The sequence below is a fragment of the Mytilus edulis genome, chromosome 10 (genome assembly GCF_963676685.1).
Source record: "Mytilus edulis chromosome 10, xbMytEdul2.2, whole genome shotgun sequence".
Lineage (NCBI taxonomy): Eukaryota > Metazoa > Mollusca > Bivalvia > Mytilida > Mytilidae > Mytilus > Mytilus edulis.
In genome coordinates, this window is record NC_092353.1 from 37,185,232 (window position 1) to 37,210,388 (window position 25,157).

General features: G+C 31.4%; 1 protein-coding gene across 2 annotated transcripts; it reads left to right on the forward strand.

Moving 5' to 3' along the window:
* The first annotated feature begins 94 nt into the window (after window positions 1–94).
* On the forward strand, window positions 95–21,237 carry LOC139491052 (tRNA (uracil-5-)-methyltransferase homolog B-like). 2 transcript variants are annotated; one of them, XM_071278323.1, is made up of 13 exons: window positions 95–254; window positions 2,596–2,697; window positions 4,328–4,382; window positions 4,639–4,791; window positions 5,831–5,930; window positions 9,082–9,152; window positions 10,081–10,227; window positions 11,710–11,804; window positions 12,559–12,773; window positions 13,551–13,652; window positions 14,398–14,517; window positions 16,937–17,036; window positions 21,051–21,237. In XM_071278323.1, exons 1-13 carry the CDS (start codon window positions 205–207, stop codon window positions 21,169–21,171), a joined length of 1,431 nt encoding a protein of 476 aa, XP_071134424.1. In that variant the 5' UTR covers window positions 95–204; the 3' UTR covers window positions 21,172–21,237. The 2 variants fall into 2 exon arrangements, with proteins under 2 accessions (XP_071134424.1, XP_071134425.1); XM_071278324.1 differs by lacking the exon at window positions 21,051–21,237 and adding an exon at window positions 20,891–21,001 and having other exon boundaries at window positions 102–254.
* Window positions 21,238–25,157: the final 3,920 nt, after the last annotated feature.

A 25,157-nucleotide genomic window follows, 5' to 3' on the forward strand; every position in this document is an offset into this window, starting at 1 on the left:
TTTGTGAGGTTCTTTATTGTGCGTTGTTATATGAAAGTAAATTTGATGTGTAGTGATTCCTTCAAGATTCTTCTGAAGAACAATCTTATAGAACATGCGTAGGAATTATCTCCCCTACAATATGTCTGCGCCCAGTAATCAAATAATTTTACACAAAGTTTGTTGTTTGAGCAGCTTCCCTTGAATAAAAATTAAAAAAACAAGATGATACGGGATAAAAATTTGTTTTCTCATAATTTAATCAGTGGTCCCAGGTTAGTATCAAATCAGTTTTACAATCATACATATATTTTATAATTTAAAGTTTTCTGGTTTGGCTGCCTCTGTCATCTGGTCATATCTGTGGATATAAGGTTTCATCTCATAGATTGTAGGTCAGCCAGAAAATTATGACGTCTGTTTCCAATTAAGAGTGCAAAAAAAAATGCACACATATCCATGATTAGATAATTTCAGATCTGATATCTGGTGTGTTATAACCATCCAAAGACATTGAAATAGAGAGCATGCTTGCATTCAATAAAAATACAGTTAACAATGGTTAATATGAGGCAGGCATTACCTGTAAATGGGGACGAAGTCTGTATGAATTATTTTTTTGTAACTTAAATATTTGTTTTAAAAAAAAGAAACGGAAATACCATAACGTTTCCGATTTTGGTTCTGTTGTTAGGGATTTAGTTGTGACGTTATTTAAATTATGACGTCATATGCAATGTAAACAAAGAAACGCTATCATCAGGTAACGTTTTTTCATATCAAGGAATTATTAAAAATGAAATTGGTATTGCGCTTTCCTTCCTATTTTATACTAGACTGATAAATATATATTTTACTCAAAGTTTCATACAAACGAGACCGGAAAAAGGAAGTACATTGTACATTTCTGCGCAGGTCCGGGATTTCAAAACACGACAAAAAAAATTTGAACGATTTTGAGTTCATTAGTATAATGAAAAATTCGGGAAATTTTCCCGTATTTTTTTTTTATTGAATTTTCTACTGTTATTGGGGACTCCGTCCCCATAATATAAGAAAAGAAGATGTGGTATGATTGCCCATGAGAGTATAACTCTTCACAAGAGACCAAAATGACACAGATATTAAACAACTAGAGTTTACCGTACAGCCTTCAACAAGTGCAAAGCCCATTCTGCATAGTCAGCTATAAAAGGCCCCGAAATCACAATGTAAATCAATTCAAAGAGAAAACTAACTGCCTATATACTTACAAAAAATGAACAAAAAACAAATATGAAACACATCAACAAAAGCCAGGTGTCATCCCTTATGGATTTAGCAGTCAGGGGACTTACTTAAATGAATGATTTCTGAAAGATGAAACCTTGAACTTTACAGGAAAAATACTCCCACTGCTGGGGAAAATCTGTTAAGAAAGTATCAGTTCATTATGTAAAGCCATTATTATAGCATTTTTTTTTACTAAAATAGAATTTTCAGCTAAATGATAGCATCAAAGGCATAAACTTTGCTACTTAATAGAAGCAAAAAGTTCATTTTTTTTTTCAATTTTACTAATTATAAGATATTATTTAAACATGTGTTTAAAATTTTGCAAAAACTACAAAATCCCAATTTGTGACAAAACTTTGAATTTGCTACTTAAATAAGTGATTTAAAAATCACTTATTTCAGTAAGTCCCCTGACTGTTTAGCATCTTGAGCAATTTCTGATTTGGCCACCCACTGTAGAGATTAGATATCATATGACATCTGATGTATTTTTTTTTCAATTTTGATTTTTGTGATCCATCAAAGCAAAAATAAAGTAACACCAATAAATAAGAGGTCAAAGAATGTTCGATCTCAGGTAAACAAATAGCTAACCTTCAAAGAAGACCAAATAAAATCCACCACTTATCATGCTTATATATATACCATGAATACCTAGTACATAAAAAGATAACTCACAAAATATGATTGCAACTAAAAATAAAATTTAACATAACAAAACATCTGCCTAAAAATTCAAAAGAAAATTTTGCACAGGCAAATTATGTACATCATGTACACAAACATAACATATGAAAAAACATTGCAGAGTGAGTGAGACAGGCTTTGGATTGTTGGTATTTCATAGAAAATTGGAAACTAGACCTTACAATTGAACAACTTGGTAGCACCACCTAAAGCACACACCAACAAACCTATTTCCATATACATCAAAAGTATGAGAAAGGCTGATTCTGGTGCAGCTGCGTTTAACACAGAAGACTTGCTCAAAATGAACACCAAAGATATGGCAAACGTTCTAAATGGGCAATATGTGTAATGCATTCAGGACTAGTACTGAATCATTTGTAAAACCTATACCAGTAATAGTATATATATATATATCATCATATGCACAAATAAAAGAAATTTATATCAGAAAAAGGCCACTAAAAAATTACTCCATAGCATCAGTCTGTACAAGGCCACCTATGTGCCAAGGTATTACGTTTCAGTTAGTAATAAACTATGGGTTATACAATTATATCTGTGTCTACAAAAAAGGAATAATTACATTGTCATTTGAAAAGAAGCAACTCCAAAATTTAACAAGTTGAAATATTCTAAAATTCCTTATTTTAGGTTAAAACAGATTGTTCGACACATGACAAAGATCTTTAGATTTGCACAGAACAATCGACCAGGGTACATGAAATCATTTACATATGAAAACCAGCACCTGAGGTGAGTTTAATATATAAAGAGTAATCAGGAAGTTTATGCTAATTGAAATAATCATAGATTTTAGTTCGCCAAACTTAAGTTGAATATTTGTAGTAATTAAACTCCGTTTGGTGAACCAACGCCTACAGGTGTGAATCATTTTGATAGAGTCCCTAAATTTGAAGACCATTTGAAGTGTTGCTGTCAATTTGGAGTATTATTTGTAGTAATTGTTGATACATTAGTTGACTCAAAAACAAATTATAAACTGTATAAGATAATTGTGTTTTCCAACTAACATCATACTTGCATTGTACATGTTTGCTATTGTAAGTGTATACTCTTAACTCTTTACAGGTAAATTATTTTTAGAAATGGGAAAATTATGTTTTGCTGCACACATACATCAGACATTGGTCATAATACATATCCTTTCCTTTCCGTGGAACAAGTTGATGTATTGCCATTGTAAGCATGGATATACACCTTTTGTAAGCAGCTCTAAATATTGGTGTATTTTGCAGCACACATACCTTTTATGTCTGTACTAAGTCAGGGATATGACAGTTGTTATCCATTTGTTTGATGAGCTTTGATCTTGCCATTTGATTATGGACTTTCTGTTTTGAATTTTCCACTGAGTTCAGTATTGTGATTTTACTTTTTATGCATTTTTATTGATGGGACATATTATGGTATACAAATGTCCGGCGTCTGTCCGTCTGCCTGTCAGGCGTAAACATGTCACACCGTAACTTGAGCTGTATATTTTTTGGTGATGATTCAAAATTTTATTTTTGAGTTATTGAGTATTTTGTAAAATAAGGATTATGGGATATTTACATGTCGCACCTTATCTCAAGAGCAATTTATGATTATTGCTTAAAACTTGACACACTTCTTAGTTACATTAATCTAAAGATCTGTATACTTTTTATGCCCCACCTACGATAGTAGAGGGGCATTATGTTTTCTGGTCTGTGCGTCCGTTCGTCCGTCCGTTCGTTCGTCCGTTCGTTCGTCCGTTCGTCCGTCTGTCCCGCTTCAGGTTAAAGTTTTTGGTCGAGGTAGTTTTTGATGAAGTTGAAGTCCAATCGACTTCAAACTTGGTACACATGTTCCCTATGATATGATCTTTCTAATTTTAATGCCAAATTAGAGATTTTACCCCAATTTCACGGTCCACTGAACATAGAAAATGATAGTGCGAGTGGGGCATTCGTGTACTGAGGACACATTCTTGTTGGTTTTGATTCATAATTATATTTTGGAGATAAGGAGTTTTATGTAAAAAAAAAAATAGGGTTGGGTTGGGTTGGGGGCGGGGGGGGGGGGGGTCACATGTCACGCCGTATACTTCTTAGTTATATGAATCTAGAGATCTGTATACTTATTGTTGGAGATCCAAAATTTTCTTTAGAGTTATTGTTCTTTTTTGTTAAAAAAGGTTGGTTTTCACATGTCACACTGTATCTCAGAAGCTATTTATGATTATTGCATAAAACTACACACAAGACAAAGAGCGTATCATGTGCTCATGGCACAGATGTTTTTTCAAAATGTCATTCTTGTCATGATGTATGGACTAGTATGGAAAGTTAACAGAGTGATACAGACACAATTAAGTATTATTATTTTACTTTTGTTTTAGGTTAGCAGATGTTGTGGAGCCATTATGGCAAAGGTCTTATGAAAGTCAACTATCCGTAAGTATGTTGAATGAAATTACCATGGTTAAATGAAAAGTGCTTTTATAATAGATCTTGATAGTTCTTGATGAATGGAAAGGAATATGGGGGTCAATGAGACAGTAACCCAACAACAAAATAAGCCAAAAAACAAATCTAAAATCCCTAGTTGAAAGGAAACATTGTGGATATAATCTGAATCACTTCATTTCTAAATTTCTTCAATATTTTAGAATCACAAAATTTAATAATGTAGTTTTCATTTTTCATTTAGATGAAAAAACACCTAGTGGAGAAATGTATGAGGAAAGTTTTCCATATCCTTAAAGATCATAAAGGTTTGAAGATTGAAGATCACCCATTCCTACAGACAATGAAGACAGAGTATGGAGAAAAAATGTGTCCCGTAGAAGACACTATACCATCGGTAAAAATAAAATTATATACCTTTTGTACATATTGAACCAATGGCTGTAAGTTGTAAAACCTGACTTTTTTCCAAAATAGGAAAAACTTCCTGGATATGAGCCCTCACATGCTAAACCATATTGACTCTCTTGTGGTTACAGGAATTATTAAAAAGTGAGGGAAAAAACAATCAAATAAGGAACAAACAACAATATTAAAATGAAAAGTAAACTAACTGATTAAATTAATTGTCTTTATCATGTTTATTACATTATTTATTCTATTCCCTTGTTTTCATTTCATAGGCTTAATATGTGATTAATAGATCATTAAATGGTATTTTCCATATCGTCCCTAGTAACATAAATATATATCCCTTACCACATATCGGAACTTTGGACTAAAGTCCTCAGACCTTAACATGCTTAATGGGAGTCTAGGGTTGACACTGATGTGGAATATGTCATGTTTCAATCTATAATTATTTAAAATATTGTAGCAACTGTTTAATTTCTAAAAACAAAAGGCATACTGTAAATTCAGAAATTATTGTGTGCATTTATTGTTGCGATTTTGTCATTTTAGACAAAATGCAATTTTATTTTTTGTGATATTGAGAAAAATCCTGTCTAATTCATATAAAAATTTCAAATGCAAGATTATAATATTGTGAATATAACCCTGTCTCATTTTTCACAATTATTTAAACATCGCAATAATTTCTGAATTTACAGTAAAACAATAATAAATCAATACTTTAACCACTCAAAATGAAGCACCATGACTTTGATATGGTCTGTTTAAGATACACTTTGGTATTTTACACATGATAGAAAAGGAGTCAATAACCCCTTATAAAATAGTTTTTCCTCATAACTTTGGAAAACATTGTATACAACAATTTCTGAAATTGCAATAACAAATCTCTCATTTTTGCAACAACCCAACAATTGCAACAAATTGCAGACAAAAAATTGTTGAATTGACAATATTTAAATCATTGAATTAATGTTAACTGGCTGTAAGAAATGTTGTTGAAATTATTTTATTCATTTTAGCCAGTAACAAAGGGATATAGATATAAAAACACATGTAATCTTGGACCTGACATTAAAGGAGACAGAAGGACACTGGGATTGTATGTTGGTAGAAGTTTTGGTAAGTAACAAATGACTTACAATATTTACTATTGATGTAAATAATACTGACATCTATGTTATAACACTTTACCTTTACTTTTTAACATTTAGAATGATTTTAAGTTATAGATTTATAATTATAAGTTGATTCATACACAATTCATGCAGTTTACTGTTTCAAAAACTGAATATTCGAGTGATAATTTCAGATCAAAAATGAAAATAACACAATTCATTGTATGCCAACCACATACCTGCCAACTTTTGAAAATGGCCATGGGGGTTTTTGTGCGCGGCACCATTTTTGTGGGTAGAATTTTTCGCGGCATTTTTTCGTGTGATGATTTGGCTCCTAAAAGTGGCTGACATACTTCTTTTTTGGGGGTTGATAGTTGAAGATGCTGTTATAACCCATCCTTTTTTAAATTGTTTGATTGTTGTATTCTTTCTGTTGAGATAAACACCAGTAATATGACTTTATGTTTGTCTGATACATTGTCAAGAAATAAAAAAAAGTAATAATTTTAATAATTTAATAACAAAAAAACAACAATATATTATATAGATCAATATCACAAGTTGTAATGTCAAACAGTCAAACACAAAAGGTAGATGTTCTGTGTGTTGAATGACTTCTGAAGAGCAGTACTAGAATGTTTGGAGACATCATTAAGGCCACTGTGGTCAACTTTAAAGTCTCTGTTGCAAACTTTACAAAAGGCATGTGACAATCCTAATGTTGATTTAGACAACCAGCTCCTGTAATTGACATCATTCTCCCATTTCTCTAAGTATTTTCACGAAGCAACACGCTTTTTCTTCTTAAGCGGTGACAGAACCATTTTGCAAGTGATAACTCGCCCATCATATTTCCAATTTTTATAAATTTAATACCAAGCTAAAAAAACCAACTCAAAATACCTAACAATCTTCGATTCTTTGATTGTTTACTATGCCGACATTAATCAACTGTGAAAGTTGGCAGGTATGCAACCACAACATTTTGGTGTTCACTTTTAAATCTAAAGGCAGAAACTTTTTTTGTACAACCTATATGATACTTGAAATGTTCTTTTGTTTATTATCTTTTGTAACTTTACTTGACTGTCTATTCAGTTTGGGTGAGTTAATTCGTCTATAGCAATGACAAACATTGTATGATTGAAACAGCTGATCTAAAATGTTTCAAAATAAATTTTGCATAATGATGAGGAAAAAAGCAAAAACAACTTACTGTAATGAACTGTATACATTGGTTAAGTTATTAATATAAGATAGGAGCTTCAGTGGCCAAGTTCTCAAGTAGTCAAACTACTATATCATTTGCCAGTCAACACTGAGCTTGTGAGTTCAAATCCTGCAGGGGGCAGTTGCACTCGACTTCAATTCTATTTGACTAAGTTTGTCAGTTTTTTTACCCAAGGTCTGTGGTTCTCTCTGGGCAATCTCTGCTGCCTCCATCAATTAAAACTGACACCCACGAAATAGCATAATAGTGTTGAAAGTGGCATTAAACTGACCACCACGAAATAGCATAATAGTGTTGAAAGTGGCATTAAACTGACCACCACGAAATAGCATAATAGTGTTGAAAGTGGCATTAAACACCAATCAATCTATCAATAATGCAAGATATAATACACCACTCTACAGTAAGATATAATACACCACTCTACAGTAAGATATAATACACCACTCTACAGTAAGATATAATACACCACTCTACAGTAAGATATAATACACCACTCTACAGTAAGATATAATACACCACTCTACAGTAAGATATAATACTATAGTGTTATTAACTGGCTGTTTCTGTATTGGCACTGGTATAGATTCAAGGTTTGCTGTATTGGCCTCGAGACCCATAGGGTCGAGGGCCAATACAGCTGACCGAGAATCTATACCAGTGCCAATACAGAAACAGCCAGTTCATAACACTTTTATTAAATGATTATAAGAGAATTAAAAACCGGAAGTGAACGTCCCGTATTAGCCCATGGGCCAAAACCGGTTTTTTTCCGCTTTTTTCTGTATTTGCCCTGTTTTTTCCGTTTGAAAACATTAAGACATTACAAAACATTGCACATCATTTAACCTGTTTATTTTATGACTTTAATTTAAAAAATATTATACAAATGTTTTTATGCATAACGATACTTCAAGAGTAAAGTAATGGCGTAAGAAAATTGAAAACCGGAAGTGAACGTCCTGTATTAGCCCTAGGGCTAATACGACTTTATTCCTGCTTTTTTCTGTATTGGCCCTGTTTTTTTCCGTATTGGCCCTGTTCGAAGAGCAATATTAACTCTTGATTTATATCGACAGTGGAATGTTTTTAGTATTGCACATGCTGATTTATCCGTATTAGGGCTTATTTGCTCATATCATTTAATAAACCTCTCTACAGTAAGATATAATACACCACTCTACAGTTACAGTAAGATATAATACACCACTCTACAGTAAGATATAATACACCACTCTACAGTAAGATATAATACACCACTCTACAGTAAGATATAATACACCACTCTACAGTAAGATATTATACACCTCTCTACAGTAAGATATAATACACCACTCTACAGTAAGATATAATACACCACTCTACAGTAAGATATAATACACCACACTACAGTAAGATATAATACACCACTCTACAGTAAGATATAATACACCACTCTACAGTAAGATATAATACACCACTCTACAGTAAGATGTAATACACCACTCTACAGTATGATATAATACACCACTCTACAGTAAGATATAATACACCACTCTACAGTAAGATATAATACACCTCTCTACAGTAAGATATAATACACCACTCTACAGTAAGATATAATACACCACTCTACAGTAAGATATAATACACCACTCTACAGTAAGATATAATACACCTCTCTACAGTAAGATATAATACACCACTCTACAGTAAGATATAATACACCACTCTACAGTAAGATATAATACACCACTCTACAGTAAGATATAATACACCTCTCTACAGTAAGATATAATACACCACTCTACAGTAAGATATAATACACCACTCTACAGTAAGATATAATACACCACTCTACAGTATCAATTGTTTTTAACCCCTGCAGGGTATGGCTTGTATCAGGGTTGGTACTTAATTATTATTTTGTTTTATTTTACAGATAAAACACTGACCTGTGTACAACCATACTTTCTTAGTATATTATCGGACAGACATAAAGAAATTTTCAAGGTAGTACTTTAGTTTACTTTTTCAACTTGAACTGTTCTTAAATTATTGAAATGCACAAACAAATCTTACATATGAATGTTTGTGTATCTTTTTTGTTATGTCCCAAATGTAGCGGTGGGGGCATTTAGTTTTACCTTTGTCTGTCTGTACATACATGGCGTCACTTTTACCGTCTTGAGTTATGCCCCTTTATAAACATAAAAACTGCTGATTTTTTTGTTTCTGCCATAACAAAATGTTATGAAACTTATACACAATGCTAATTACCACAAAATATAGATCAAGTTTGAATTTAGATAGTGTCACTCTCACCTTTCTAGAGTTATGCCTGTTTACAAATGGAAATATTGCTGAATTTTTCGTTTCTTTTTTCTAATTTAAGTTAGCCTCAACGTAATGTTATGAGACTTATACACAATACGTATTACCACAAAACTCTGATCAAGTACAAATTTGGGTAGCATCACTTTTACTGTTCTTCAGCTATGTACAGGTCTATATAACTTTAAATGATATGCAAGTGGGGGTATCATTTGTGTCCCAGGGCCACACTTCTCATTTATTTGCTTTAGATTGTAGATAGAACTCTTTACTTCAGAGTTGAACAAAAATTACACTGTTTATTATTTATTACACAATATTGGTTATAATCTAATATTTTGGGTGAAAATAAATATTAGTTAGGAGTTTTGTCTGTTTATATACTTTTAATATAGGCTATTGATTTCTGAGACAGTAGATTTGGCTTCAAACAGCGTTGAATTGTGAGAACACCTTGGGATGTTCATATCAGTCCATCATGCATCAATTACTAGGACTGCAAAGTGGATAGAAGTTGAATTTCTGAATCTGCTGTTAACATGGTAAACAATAGAAATCATCAAGATAAAAAGATAATTTAAGATGTATGTCAATGATTATTTTACAGGTAGCACAAGAATTCCTATATCAATCATCCTATGAACCAAAATTCAAGGTAGAACCTCACGGTAATTGGAAATCTGTTGTTGTTCGATCAACCACGACTGGTCAAGATATGGTGATATTTCTTTTTCATCCACAGAGGAATTCCAAGGTTTGTTGTAATGTTAATTAGCCATTATATACTTTTTATGTCATTCTTATATATCTTGTTTTTTCAGACTATTATGATTTTGAGAAGTGATATATCTTACTGATAAACGAATGTCTAAACTGTTTAATGTGGATTAATTTATTGTTGAGCCTTCAACTTTTGTTGAAAAAAAGCGAGACATAGCGATCCTACATTTCGGCGGCCGCGTCCATAAAATTCACTCTGTGGTTAAAGTTTTTGAAATTTAATAACTTTCTTAAACTATCCTTGATTTCTTTCAAACTTGGACAGAAGCTTGTTTATTATCATAATATAGTATCCAAAAAAAAAGTCTTTCTGTATGTTACTTTTGTATGGACTTAGTTTTTTTCCAGTTAATATAACATACAGTCTAAAGTTCTTAAAACATTTATTAGATTCATAAAGAAGGCAAGACACTTAAGGGTTCCATGGAACCCTTAAGGTGGTACCCAACACTTTCACTAATATTAATTTGGCTGGTTTAAATTTCATAAAATTTATATATTTTAAAGTATATACTTTGTCCCTTTGACAAAAATATAAAAATTTCAAATAATTTGATAATAACCAACCGTTTTTTTCAGAAAAATTAAACTGGTTATATAGCAGTTTGACAAATACTAATTTTGATCATTTAGAGGCTTAATATTCCCTTAACAACTTAACGTAATTAAAACGTTTAGCTGATTTTACAAAGTTATCTCCCTGTAGTGTTAGGTACCACCTTAGGCCAAAATTAAATATATGTTTGTTTCCCCTCCCACCACCCGGGTCAAAAATAAGCCCCGGGTCAAAATATTATTTTCCACAAAAAAATCGAAATTATTTTTTTCCTGAAAATAATTTGTTTCCATTTTTGGAAAGTGCTTGAAAGCAGAAGGATTGATAATCTAAATAAATACACTCAAATTTAGCACAAACAACTGATAAGTGGCCTTGAATGGACAAGTCAAACCATTCATGTGACCATGCTATGACAATTTCATCCAGTTAAAAAAAAAAAAAAAAAAAAGAACCTGCCTTCCTGGTCTGTTTACAAAGGGTAGACCCGGGGGAGGGGAAACAAACATTCTTTTAAATGTGGCCTTAATACAATTTTTTTTGTGGATACCAATTTTGAGGAACATGGTGTCCTATTATGAAACATATATTCTGTCTTACATATGTGACACTTTAATAAACTATTTACTTACTTACTTACATAAGTTTAGTATGTTCTCTGATAATGTTTATGTTAATATTATACTGTAATAGAGTTGAGTTAGAAATTTGGGTCACTATGTTCATGGAATTATCAGAAGCACAAAATTTAATTTATGATAAAATCCATTTTTTTAATTTATTTCTCGGGTAAAAATGCAAAATAACAAAATTTAAAAACCCAGAAAGCAAGGAATTATCTGAAAATTCAACAGTCATGAATAAGAGTACTTCACAAATAATGATTTTACCTTTTAGTAGGAATTTATTAATGGTGCCAAAGAAGAGATTTTGCAGTATTTTGTACATGGTCCAGGAAAAAAATTAGACATTGATTCAATATATTTTCAGTCTAGGTAACTATTTTGTATACTTGTTTAAATATCTTTAACAATACAAATACATATCAAATATGTTGAAATACAATGTACATCACAACACCATTTTGAAAAAGCAGACTTAAATTTTAGCTACAAACCAAATGATTATTTTATGCCAAATTCAGTACAGACTTTCATACATCCTTCTGAATTATGGGACTTTGTATATTGATGATGCGTTTGGAAAACAGGAGAAGTGTATCTTAAACTAAATTGAAAAAATCCAAGTTAAGACAAAACAGGAAATGGTATCAAAACTAGTTTTGGACAGGACTTTTTCTGTATATAATAATCATGATATGAAAAGTAATCTCTATTGTAAAATGAAATGCCTCATGTTCAATTTTTTGATAGAAAAATCACAAAGAAAACTTTTGTTTGTCTGATTATATAATACAGGCCTGTATTGTATAATGTTATACTTCTCATTTAATATATAAATGAGGGCAGGAATGGGGTACACAACATGATGAATGATGGTAAAATGATTGTTAAAATAACATACACTTTAACATTTACTACATTAGACACTAACAGTAGCTACAAAATGAAATTTGACAAATAATGATGAAAATGTAAGGCTCATTTGATTTCATTTGAAAATGGATATTTGATGTTTGACAATAAAGGGCATTCCTACCCTCATATTATATGTCATGTAGGTATAGACAGATCACATAGATATTTTTTTAAATTGTACATATTATCAAACACATGTTATTTCTTTCAGCCATAGGAGGTTTCCTACTAATGATGACTTCCCTCATGAGCTGTTACATGGTATTCCTGTTCTCACAGAAAATCTTATGGGGTCAAAGTTCCAGATATCTCCCACATCCTTCTTCCAAGGAAACGTACCTTGTGCAGAAGTTTTATATTCTAAGGTATTGGATTTAGGAGAAGTTGGTCCTCAGACAACTGTTCTTGATATTTGCTGTGGAACAGGTATTTATATAATTAGATTTGTGTTGGAAAGTCATATTATGATTTGTTGATTCAAATACCGGAAAAATTGTTTTACTATGCAATTTTTTTTCTGAATCAAGCCATTTAAATTTTTTATGGGATAACTGGATTCCTACATCCTTAAATTGATAAGATTATTTTGACTACTAGCCCATTTTCATGCATCTGTCTGTATTCTTGTTAACCCTTTCCTCCATTGACATTTTTTTTTTGCATACTTGATTCGCATAGGATTTTTCAATAAAATGCTAAAAATATGCTTTTTACAAAGTATAAACAAATTGCGAAAAACAAATATTTCATCAAATAAATTCAAGTCAGATATTCTTATGAATATCCTTTTCATATTGGATACGAATTTTATTAAGTCTGAAGCAGACACTTTGTAGTCAAAGTATTTCAACTGAGGTACTACACAGGTGTCAAAAGGCGTCATTATGGAGTAAAGGGGGTGGCGTCAAAAAGCGTCACTATGGAGGAAAGGGTTAAACTCAGTCTCTACCTACAGAAATATATATTTATATAATAATTTATGCCAGTTGTCTATTAAAATTTGCATTACGGAATTTATCACCATAATAAAAAAGCTATTCATCCTGTTTATTGTCGTAATAACATAGAATTTTATGCCAAACAAACTCACAAAAAAATGTAATACAATGTTGTATAAAAGCAAAAACATGTACTTTTAAGAAAGAATAATGATCTGAATTAAGCATATTGTATAAACATTCTTTGATTATTTATTTTTAACAGGCACTATAGGTATATTAGCAGCCAGAAGAGCCAAACAAGTATATGGAGTAGACATTACATCACAGGCTGTGGAAGACGCTAAATCTAATGCTATCTACAATGGTATTTATATATTGATTACCCTGGTGATGGGAAGTTGTGATATAAAATATAATATTAGTTCAATAGTTACAGTCCTGTTTTATATGAAAGTTTTTTTTTAGTATGTCATATTTTAGTCTTGTGTTCTTTATCGAGTGCTTGGGCTTTTGTTTATTTATGTCTTCAAGTTTATATATGCACAGTCAAAAGATTGAAAGCCTGTTATATCAAGTAAGAAGTGATTAATTAATTCATGGTTATTTCATATATAGTTTCAATTGCAATTTTTAGATAGAATAGCAGAATACTGTTAAGTGACTAATTTGTTATAAGCTAAAATAAGGGGTTTTATCAAAGTCGATAAATGAATTCAAAGATATAAATGAGACATGCACATACATTGACAAAAAGACAAAATATATGGGTATTTTGTATAAAAAGAAAAAATTTAATATTTAGTAAAAAATAATGAAAAATTAAATATTGATATCTTGCATCCCTGTAGAAAAGCGCAAAACTGAAATAGCAGAACATTTTCATATGTATTGTAATACTATAAATAAGGCAAAGTTAAGTTTTAAAATAAATACTTGTTATTCACTCTCTTTAAAAAAAAAAGATCATCCAATTACATGATTATTTAAGATATCATTTGGTTATAGTGTCGATGGGTATAATATTATCATATTTCTTTTTATCCCTATTGCATTTTAATATCAAAGGGAAAACCTTTACAATCTATAATTTTAAAAATACCACTTTACAGGTCTTAGTAACACAGAATTTATATGTAACAAAGCACATCGAATGTTGAGAGAGTTGGTCCAAAGTAATAAACTTGGAGAAGATGTTGTTGCTATTTTAAACCCAGGAAGAGCTGGAGCTAGTTAGTATATCTAGTCAAGAAGGACAAATTTCAATATAATGAAATAATGCCACAACAATATGTTAAAATTGAGAATGGAAATGGGGAATGTGTCAAAAAGACAACAACCCGACCATAGAACAGACAACAGCAGAAGGTCACCAATAGGTCTTCAGTGCAGCGAGAAACTCCCGCACCCAGAGGCATCCTTAAGGGCATACGATACAGTTTTGATCCCGTATTTAAATTTCGATGAAAATTTGCATGTAGGCCATTTTTTACCCGATTGTAATATATATGTAATCAAAAAATATACCTTCATGTACTACTTTTTGAGCAAATTGAGGTTCAAATTTCAGATATTTCTTCAAAATACAGATTTGTGGACGTATTTTTCCTTTTCGATAGAATTATATAACTTTTTTGTTTTAAAAGATAAACACAATCTGTTTTTTGTTAAATTATTTGTAATGTATGTGTTATATTAATATTGCATAAATTTGTACATTTTTGTTTTTGTTACAAATAACTCAAATTTATCAAATGTACATGAATGTAGGAAAAACTGTCTTTTTTTTAATGTATATTAATCAAATTAAAAAAAATTGCACTATTTACGTTTTTATGAAAATATGTACACATAATCTTCTTACGATGTCAAACCAAATGCCATTTTAAAAAGAGGGGTCCATGAACTTGTTTTCAAGTGAAATCAGTTTGAATGATAAAAATCAGTCGAAAAATGCATCTTTTCTTGATAAGTCACTGTTTGACATCGAGAAAATAACAATTTACGTTAGCAACGTCATTACCGTCCCTGTAATTGTATTGTATGCCCTTAAGGGCATACGATACAGTTTTGAACCTGTATTTACAAGTTGATGAAAATTTGCATATAGGCTATTTTTTACCTCCTTAAATCAAATATGTAATAAAAAATATACCTTCATGAGCTACTTTTTGAGTAAAATGAGTTTGAAATTTTGTATATTTGCTCAAAATTCAGATTTGTGTCCGTATTTTCTTTTTTCGAAAGAAAGACCTAACTTTTTTGTTTTAAAAGATAAACACAAAATGGTTTTTGTTAAATAATCGGTAATTTCTGTATTTTATAAGTATCATTAAAAATTATGCAATTTTTATTCCGAAATAACTCTATATTTATCAAATGTTCATGGATAGAGGAAAAAACGTCATTTTTTGCTGCATGTTTATCAAAATTGAAAAAATTGCGCTATTTACAGTTTTATAAAATTTGGGTCACATAATCTCCTTGCAAAATGAAACAAATTGCTGTTTTAAAAAGTAGGGGTCCATGAACTAGTTTTCAAATTAAATCAGTTTGAATGATAAAAATCAGTCGAAAAATGCATCTTTTCCCGATATGTCACAGTTTGACGTCGCGAAAATAACATTTTACGTTACAACGTCATTACCTTCCCTGTAACTGTATCGTATGCCCTTAAGCTGGCCCCTAAACAATATTTATACTAGTTCAGTGATAATGGACGTCATACTAAACTCCAAATTATACACAAGAAACTAAAATTAAAAATTGTTGCATATGATTGTTATAAATAGTCAGGAAGAGCTACAGTTAGAAGTTACATTTCATTTCATAGTCAATTACTGTAAATTCAGAAATTAATGCATGCATTTATTACAGTAATGCAAATCCTTGAACACCTTCAAAATGCAAAATCTAATTAATGGAGTGAAGAAAATTTATGATGGAAAAATGAAATTATTTTATTGAGAAACCTGATAATGTTGCAATATAGCATTTAGAATAAAAACAACACAATCATTTCTGAATTAACAGTAGATTATAACATGTTGCATTTGATAGTTATAATACCCCAGCTGTTTGAATTAGGGGGTGAGGGACAGAGGGAATATTTAGTGATCATGTCATCTCAAGCATCTCTCTGTCTAAAAAAGGTAAATGCATCACCTAAACCAAATGAAAAGATTTTCTAAGTCTTCCATATTTTAAGACATTATGCCCCATCCTCTATTTTATTATTGAGTTGAATGGTTTTGATTTTTCCATTGTGAAACATAGTCTTTGCCATATCTATATATTAAAAAGAAGATGTGGTATGACTACCAATGAGACAACTCTTCAAAAGAGATCAAATGACACAGAAATTAACAGCTATAGATCACCTTACAGCTTGCAACATTGAGCAAAGCCCATACAGTATAGTCAGCTATAAAAGGCCCAGAAATGACACGTTAAACAATTAAAAAAAGGAAAACTAACGACCTAATTAATGTACAAAAAAATGAACGAAAAACAAATATGTAACAGTAACACATATGTATCTATACATATGATATCAAGCAATTAACAATTCTCATTTGTGAAACCTATTAATCTTTAATTTTTGTTTATACTGAAAATATGACTTTTTTTTTCATGTTTATGTCGTTGTAGATAAGAAACTGATAGAATCTATACGAAATTGTCAGAAGATAAACAAAGTTATTTATATATCATGTAAACCTGTTGGGAATGTCCTTTCAAATTTTATCAAGTAAGTATTTTTATGCCCCACCTACGATAGTAGAGGGGCATTATGTTTTCTGGTCTGTGCCTCCATTCGTTCGTTCGTCCGTCTGTGCGTCCGTTCGCTTCAGGTTAAAGTTTTTGGTCAAGGTAGTTTTTGAAGAAGTTGAAGTTCAATCAACTTGAAACTTAGTACACATGTTCCCCATGATATGATCTTTCTAATTTTAATGCCAAATTATAGTTTTGACCCCAATTTCATGGTCCACTGAACATAGAAAATGATAGTGCGAAGTTCAGGTTAAAGTTTTTGGTCAAGGTAGTTTTTGATGAAGTTAAAGTTACATCAACTTGAAACTTAGTACACATGTTCCCTATGATATGATCTTTCTAATTATAATTCCAAATTATAATTTTGACCCCAATTTTACGGTCCACTGAACATAGAAAATGATAGTGCGAGTGGGGCATCCGTGTACTATGGACACATTCTTGTTTATCCTGTTAAATAGATATAAGAAGATGTGGTATCAGTGCCAATGAGACAACTCTCCATCCAAGTCATAATTTGTAAAAGAAAAACCATTATTGTCAAAGTATGGTCTTCAACATGGAAGCTTGGCTTACACCAAATAGCAAGCTGTAAAGGGCCCCGGAATTTCTAGTGTAACATCATGTTTTTTATTTTTATATAAAAATAAGGAGATGTGGTATGATAGCCAACGAGAAAACTATCAACCAAAGTTTAAATGAAGTGGATGTAAACAATTATAGGTAAATGTACATGCTTTTCATATTTTACACAATAACACATGTTAAAAAAGGAAAACAGGAATCCTAATTTTGCATTAATTAATTAAGTACCTGATGCATGTGCATTGACTTGTCAAAAACAGCCAATATTTATATGTAACAAACATGAATAAGTAGCTTACAGTTTACATTTTTAAACACATTTTTGAAATTCTATATTTTGGGGCTAAAAGGGTCTTGCCAGGGCTATTCTATTACACAACTTATCCTTGGAAGATCGTCTATAAACCATTTAAAAAAACATCCTGTCTACTTAGTAAATTAGTTATGTGACTGCATAACTCAACAGTTCTAAAAAAAAACTTCAGGCAAATAATTTTAAAAACTAAAATGAACAAAAATATGAATTTATATATGTCAGATATGAAAATCAAAATTACTTTCTTTCAGTTTGATACTTAAATGAGATATTCTTTGGAAACCCATTTAGACCAATAACATTCATCGTTATATATTTTTCAGTTTGGTTGTCCCACCAAATGAGATATTCTATGTAAAGCCATTCAGACTTAAAACATTCATCTTTTATTTTTTTTATTTGATTGTCCTATCAACAGGTCGGGACCACTACCTTATATGGAAATGCATAAATTAGCATACTTATGTTCTCGCACATGTAATTGTTTATTTACATGTGACGCAATTTATTTTTACCTAGGTTTTTGACCAATCCACTATATGAGTCACAATGCAGGATGGACTACTACGTGTTTACAATCAACCAAGAACACGTGTTATTTACTGAAATACAACACATTTTTTCGTGCAATGCGGGATTCACAATTTCGCTTAGTTTTTCATTTTGTGTATCCTCATTTATAGTTCGCGATATAAAGTATTACTTCCATGCTCAGATTAACGAAGAGTTGTTTTTCTGCGAAGAAAAAAAGGGTTTGAATTACCCGATATATAGCCATTAACATGTTTGATGATGGCACAGAGATTTCATGTATTTGTCCACCAGAAGCAACGAAACAACAGCGAAACACACAATTACTCATGAGACAAACTTACTGGTGTAAAGTAAGCCGTCGATAACAGCCGGTGCTGATATTCAAAGAGTACAGCAATGTTCGTATAGATAATTAAAGGCAAATGTGGGATCCTTGAATTTTGTGTTCGTAAAAAAGGCAAAGAAATATTTACATACATGGCAGTGTTAACAAAATCTATAAGTATTTTTGTTGGTCACATTTCAGTATATGGGACTTCCAAACTGTTCCCTTTTTTTTTAATGTAGTGAAGTCAGCAACTGTAGTTTCAGTTTGTTTGTTTTTTGACATTTGCCAAACAGAATAAAATCATTACAGCTGATTTCTTAAACCTGCAAAGTAAAACTTTGGTTGGCTTGCTTGCTTTGTTTGTATAGTTGTTTATACAAGCTTTGAAAATAAGATTGACATCTTTAAACAATATATATATATAGGCATAGTTTAACTTGTATATTTTATATTTTGTACAATATACAAACAAAGCAAGCAAGCTAACCAAAGTTTTGCTCCACGTGCATTAGGAAATAAGCTGTAAGGATTTTTATCCATATGTATGTACGACAAGGTGGAAAATTTGATATATTTTGTGAAAATTGCAGCGTTGGATCTATAATAAAAAAGAAGATGTGGTATGATTGCCAATGAGACAGCTGTCCACAAGAGACCAAAATGACACAGAAATTAACATTTATAGATCACCGTACGGCCTTCAACAATGAGCAAAGCCCATACTGCATAGTCAGCTATAAAAGTCCCCGATATGACAATGTAAAACAATTCAAACGAGAAAACTGACAGCCTTAATTATATAAAAAAAAATGAACGAAAAACAAATATGTAACACATAAACAAACGACAACCACTGAAATACAGGCTCCTATACAATATATTTTTTTTTGATGGGATAGATTTCTTGTCCTTTTATATATTAATTGGGCCGGTTTTTTTTTATTTTTTTGTTTGGATTGTTTTACACAAGTAATTTTGGGGTCATTAATAGCTTACTTTTCAGCATTGGACCTATGACTGCTTACTTTACTAAATTATGTCTTTGTTGGAAAGATGTCTTATTTGGCACTCATACCTCATCTTCTTATTTCTATATACAAAGAACGTTTTAGAAAAAAATAATAGGTAATATGGCACCCACTATGATCCAGAGACTTTTAATATTGGAGATATTCTACATATGTCAACAGGGCAGCAGCCGAACGATAAAAAAACCTCTGAGGTATATTTTGTGATAAAATTAGCAACAAACGGATATTATCGATGGATGAAACTATAAAAAAAATGTATTGAGCTATATACTGTACCCGCTCAGTGGCGGATCCAGGGGGCGGGGGTTCCGGGGGATGGACCCCCTTTTTTTGGACGAGGACATGTAGTTGGAACCCCCTCCCCTTTTGTCCAGGGTTAGGACCCCCTTTTTAAAATGGCTGGACCCGCCCCTGCTGCTTTCAAAAAAATACACATTCAGTACAGAAAGAAGTGTTTCAATGAAAGTTTCGTGTTTTTCTAGGCAGAAATGATTTTGCAATGACATTATACAGATTTAAAAGAGCTCAAATGATTTTCTTACTGGACAGTGGTCACTTCATTGAATATTTCACTGTGTCATGTCGTGAAATTAATGCAGGTTCAATTCATAACAATGCACAAAACCGGTTCAACTACTTTTGCAAGGCGAAAAAGAAAGTCGAATCGTGAAGCCAATAAACAATATTTTTTTAATCTGAGCATGCAAATTGAAGATTACGAACTATATTTTACATTAAATATATTTGCAGAATAAAAACTTTGGTAATGAGAGTCCCAGACAATATATTAATTGACTGTTTTCCCACTAATTCCACGTGATTTAAGTAGTAGTTTACTCGTAGTAGCCCACAATGCATTGTAGTTCATTGAGTCGATTGGTCAGTTTTTCAAGGCCATATTGGCCTTGTGTTTTGGAAATTACTATGCAAATATATTCTGACGTCAGAAAATCTAGAGTTCTCGACCTGATCAAGTATGATATTCTATGGTAAGCCATTCAGACTAATAACATTGCAATCATCTTTATATTTTTCAGTTTGATTGTCCCAACAAATGAGACATTCTATGGAAAGCCATTCAGACTAATACCATTGCAATCATAATTATATTTTTCAGTTTGATTGTCCCAACAAATGAGATATTCTATGGAAAGCCATTCAGACTAATACCATTGCAATCATAATTATATTTTTCAGTTTGATTGTCCCATCAAATGAGATATTCTATGGAAAGCCATTCAGACCAGTAGTGACTGTGCCAGTTGATATGTTTCCTCAGACTAACCATTGTGAAATTATTGTTTTATTTGAAAGATAACAAACAAGCAAAAAAGTGTCTTTTTTTCTTTGCCCTATATCGGTACATTTTACAGCATATTTACTATACTGAGGTCAGCGGTCTAAAAACTGTGTACAGATATCTTTGTCTAATAATGTGAATGATTCCATGTGGTTTACATGTAAAGGTATCATAGATTGTAATTTTGATAGCTTGGAAAATATATGACTGTTTTATCATTTTTGTAGGAAATATATGTAGGAATTATCGCAAACATCAATATATGAATAAGAGATAAGGGGAGGGGTTAACCCTCCAAGACATCTGTACCTAGACTTAAATGTTGAAATCCGCCTCCCTCATGTATTTTCTGCATTAACAAGTTTATTTTATATGAGCGCAAAAATTAAAAAAAATTTGGGTTTTATATTGGTATCACGTTGTCGTCATCGTCTTCATCGTCATAAGCGTCGTCCGAAGACGGATGATTTCCGAATAATTTCAGTATAAGTAAATAGAAATCAATAAAATTTTAAGGTTTATAACCACTAAAGGAAGGTTGGGATTAATTTTGGGGGTTTTGGTCCCAACAGTTTAGGAATTAGGGGCCTAAAAGGGGCAAAATAAGCATTTTTCTTGGTTTTTCGCACAATAACTTCAGTAAAAGTTAATAGAAATCTATGAAATTTAAACACAAGGTTTATGACCATAAAAGGAAGGTTGGGATTGATTTTGGGGGTTTTGGTCGTAACAGTTTAGGAATTGAGGGCCAAAAGGGTTCAAAATTAAACTTTGTTTGATTTCATTAAAAATTAAATTTTTTGGGTTATTTGATATGCCAAATCTAACTCTGTATTTAAATTCTTAATTATTGGTCCTGTTTTCAAATTGGTCTACATTAAGGTTCTAAGGGTCCAAAATTAATCTAGTTACTTAGATTTTTTATTTTGAGCCCAGTTTTCAAGTTGGTCCAAATCGGGGTCCAAAATTAAGCTTTGTTCGATTTGGACAAAAATTGAATATATGGGGTTCTTTGATATGCTGAATCTAACCATGTATTTACATTTTTGATATTTGGGCCCTTTATCAAATTGGTCCACATTGAGTTTAAAGATTTCATCAAAAATTGAATTCTTGGGGTTCTTTGATATGCTGAATCTAACCATGTATTTAGATTTTGGATATAGGACCATAATAGGAAATGTCCAATTTAAATTATTTATGCTCTTAGACCACATTCATTCTGTATCAGAAACCTATTCTGTGTCAACTATTTAATCACAATCCAAATTCAGAGCTGTATCAAGCTTGAATGTTGTGTCCATACTTGCCCAACTGTTCAGGGTTTTGACATATGCAGTTGTATAAAGCTTGGCCCTGTGGAGCATCTGGTTAGTTCCTGTGTTTGTGACCTGAAGGATGCTTACCCCAAAATCTATTGGGATCTTCCAATATCAACTGATCTGTAAGTGTTAAATGTACCACAAGCCCTGATTTATAATTTAACTCACTTATAAGTCAAACCCCAGCTCTATATCTACAGGCATAAGGTAAACAGTGCAGACAACTTGTTATCATGGGAATTGTCACCAGAGACAAAGTAATGTGGCTTACCTTTTACAAGGCTTTATTTCACAAAAGAATCAAAACACTTAAAAATAGGTACATGTGGCTAAGCAACAAAGCATTAATACTAATTAAAAGAAAAAACTTGTGGGCTTAAGATCACATCCATTATTTTATTGATTTTGTATTTACATTGTGACAATTACATTTACATTATTCGTTCAGTGTATATTCACTTGTTCTTATACAACCGCAAAAAAAATTTGTGGTTTATGTCTTGAGTTAGCCATTTCAATTGATATTTTATAGTGTGTCTCTATGTTTTGGTGTTACACTATTGTTTAAGGTAAGGTTGAAGGTTGGTACCTTTTATAACATTTAATCCCCTTGCATTTTTTTGCACCTTTTCTAAGTCAGGAACCTAATGTTCAGTAGTTGTCATTTGTTGATGGGGTTTAAGTGTTTCTTGTTTTTCAGTTTTTATATCGATTAGACCATTGGTTTTCCTGTTTGCATGGTTTTACACTTGTCATTTTCGGGGCGTTTTATAATAAAGCTCCTTGTTGAAGATCGTACTTTGACTTATAATGGTTTACCTTTACAAATTGTGACTTAGATGTAGAGTTGTTTCATTGGCACTAGTACCACATCTCATTCTATCAAGAGTCAAAATAATTTGTCCTCGGTCAATATATTTTTTACATGTCAATGTATCTCATAGGCTCATAAGAAGGTTATTATACATTTGTAATTGTATAATATCAAATTTGTGCAATGCTATTATTTTTAAAGTATTTTTAAACTTCCTTTAATGAAGGTTTACCCTTAAAAAATCTTCTTACTTTAGGTGAGTAAAATTGTTATGTTTTTAAATGTTATAGTTCTTTCAATCCTGAGGGTGAAAAAGTGCAACTGATTTCAGAAGAGAATGTGTGTACATTTCATTACAAATTTTCGAGATGGTAAGTGTTATATAGTCAGTGATTGTATATCATATATATTTATACAGTAAATACAGCAGTTGATAGAGGCAAATTGAAGACATTTATACCTCATTCTGTCATCATTTTTTTTTTATTTTTAAGATTAAGTTTGGTCTCTGGTGGATAGTTGTCTCATTTGCAATCATTCAAATCCCCTATATATTTTTTTTTAATTGGGACCAACAAATGTTGATGATGCAACTATTAAGTTCAACAAGAGTGCACACACAGAAATGTCTCGCCTTCTTTACTAATCATTGATATTATGTTGGTACTCCTAAATCTAAAGCTTTATTACGACTGTCACATAGACTTAACATGAATCATGAAAATGAGGTCAAGGTCAGTTGAACCATATGCCAGGCAGACATGTACAGCTAACAATGCTTCCATACAACAAATATAGTTGACCTATTGCTTATAGTTTAAGAAAATAGACCAAAACACAACCAGGTGCTCCGCAGGGCGCAGCTTTATACGACCGCAGAGGTCGAACCCTGAACAGTTGGGGCAAGTATGGACAAAACATTCAAGCATGATACAGCTCTGAATTTGGATTGTGATCAAATTTTTGACATTACATGGTTTTTTTTTACACAAAACAAATGCCAAGATTTTACAAATCAATTAAAGATTTCTTCTTCAAACTTTTTAAATCTAAAATTAAATAGTTGACACAGCATAGGTTTCTGACACAGAATGAATGTGGTCTAATGAACTTAAAAGGTTTTTTTTGCCTTTGAGCAAATCACTATGCTGTTGAATATTAATCCTCTCAAAAAAATGTTTGAAGAAATTTTCTTTTTATTTATGAAATCTGAAATGAGAAAAATTTAACCCCCCCCCCCCCTTTTTTTTCACATCCCCTTTTCCCTTTTTCAAAACTGATATCAATTCAAATTTCTAATGGAGTTTGCAACAATAACTACTCATTTAAATACATCATAAAATATTAAGATGTAAAAAAACTGCTTGTTATCACTGAATGGTAAAGATTATTTAAATTTATCAGTTGGTAGTAAAAAGTGTATATACATTGTATATTGTATATAACAAAGATTTAAGTTGATTCTGGACAAAGAAAGATAACTCCAATTAAAAAAAATTCTTGCTATTGCACAAATAGGATATTTCTTGCTTACTATTCTGGACAAAGAAAGATAACTCTAATTAAAAAAAAATTTGCTATTTCACAATATTGTGCAATTAGATATTTCTTGCCATTGCACAATACTGTGCAATTGAAAAGACTTGCTATTGCACAATACTTAATATAATAATTTTAGATCCTGATTTGGACCAACTTGAAAACTGGGCCCATAATCAAAAATCTAAGTACATGTTTAGATTCAGCATATCAAAGAGGCCCAAGAATTCAATTTTTGTTAAAATCAAACTTAGTTTAATTTTGGACCCTTTGGACTTTAATGTAGAATTTGAAATTTGAAAACAGGACCAAAAATGAAGAATCTACAT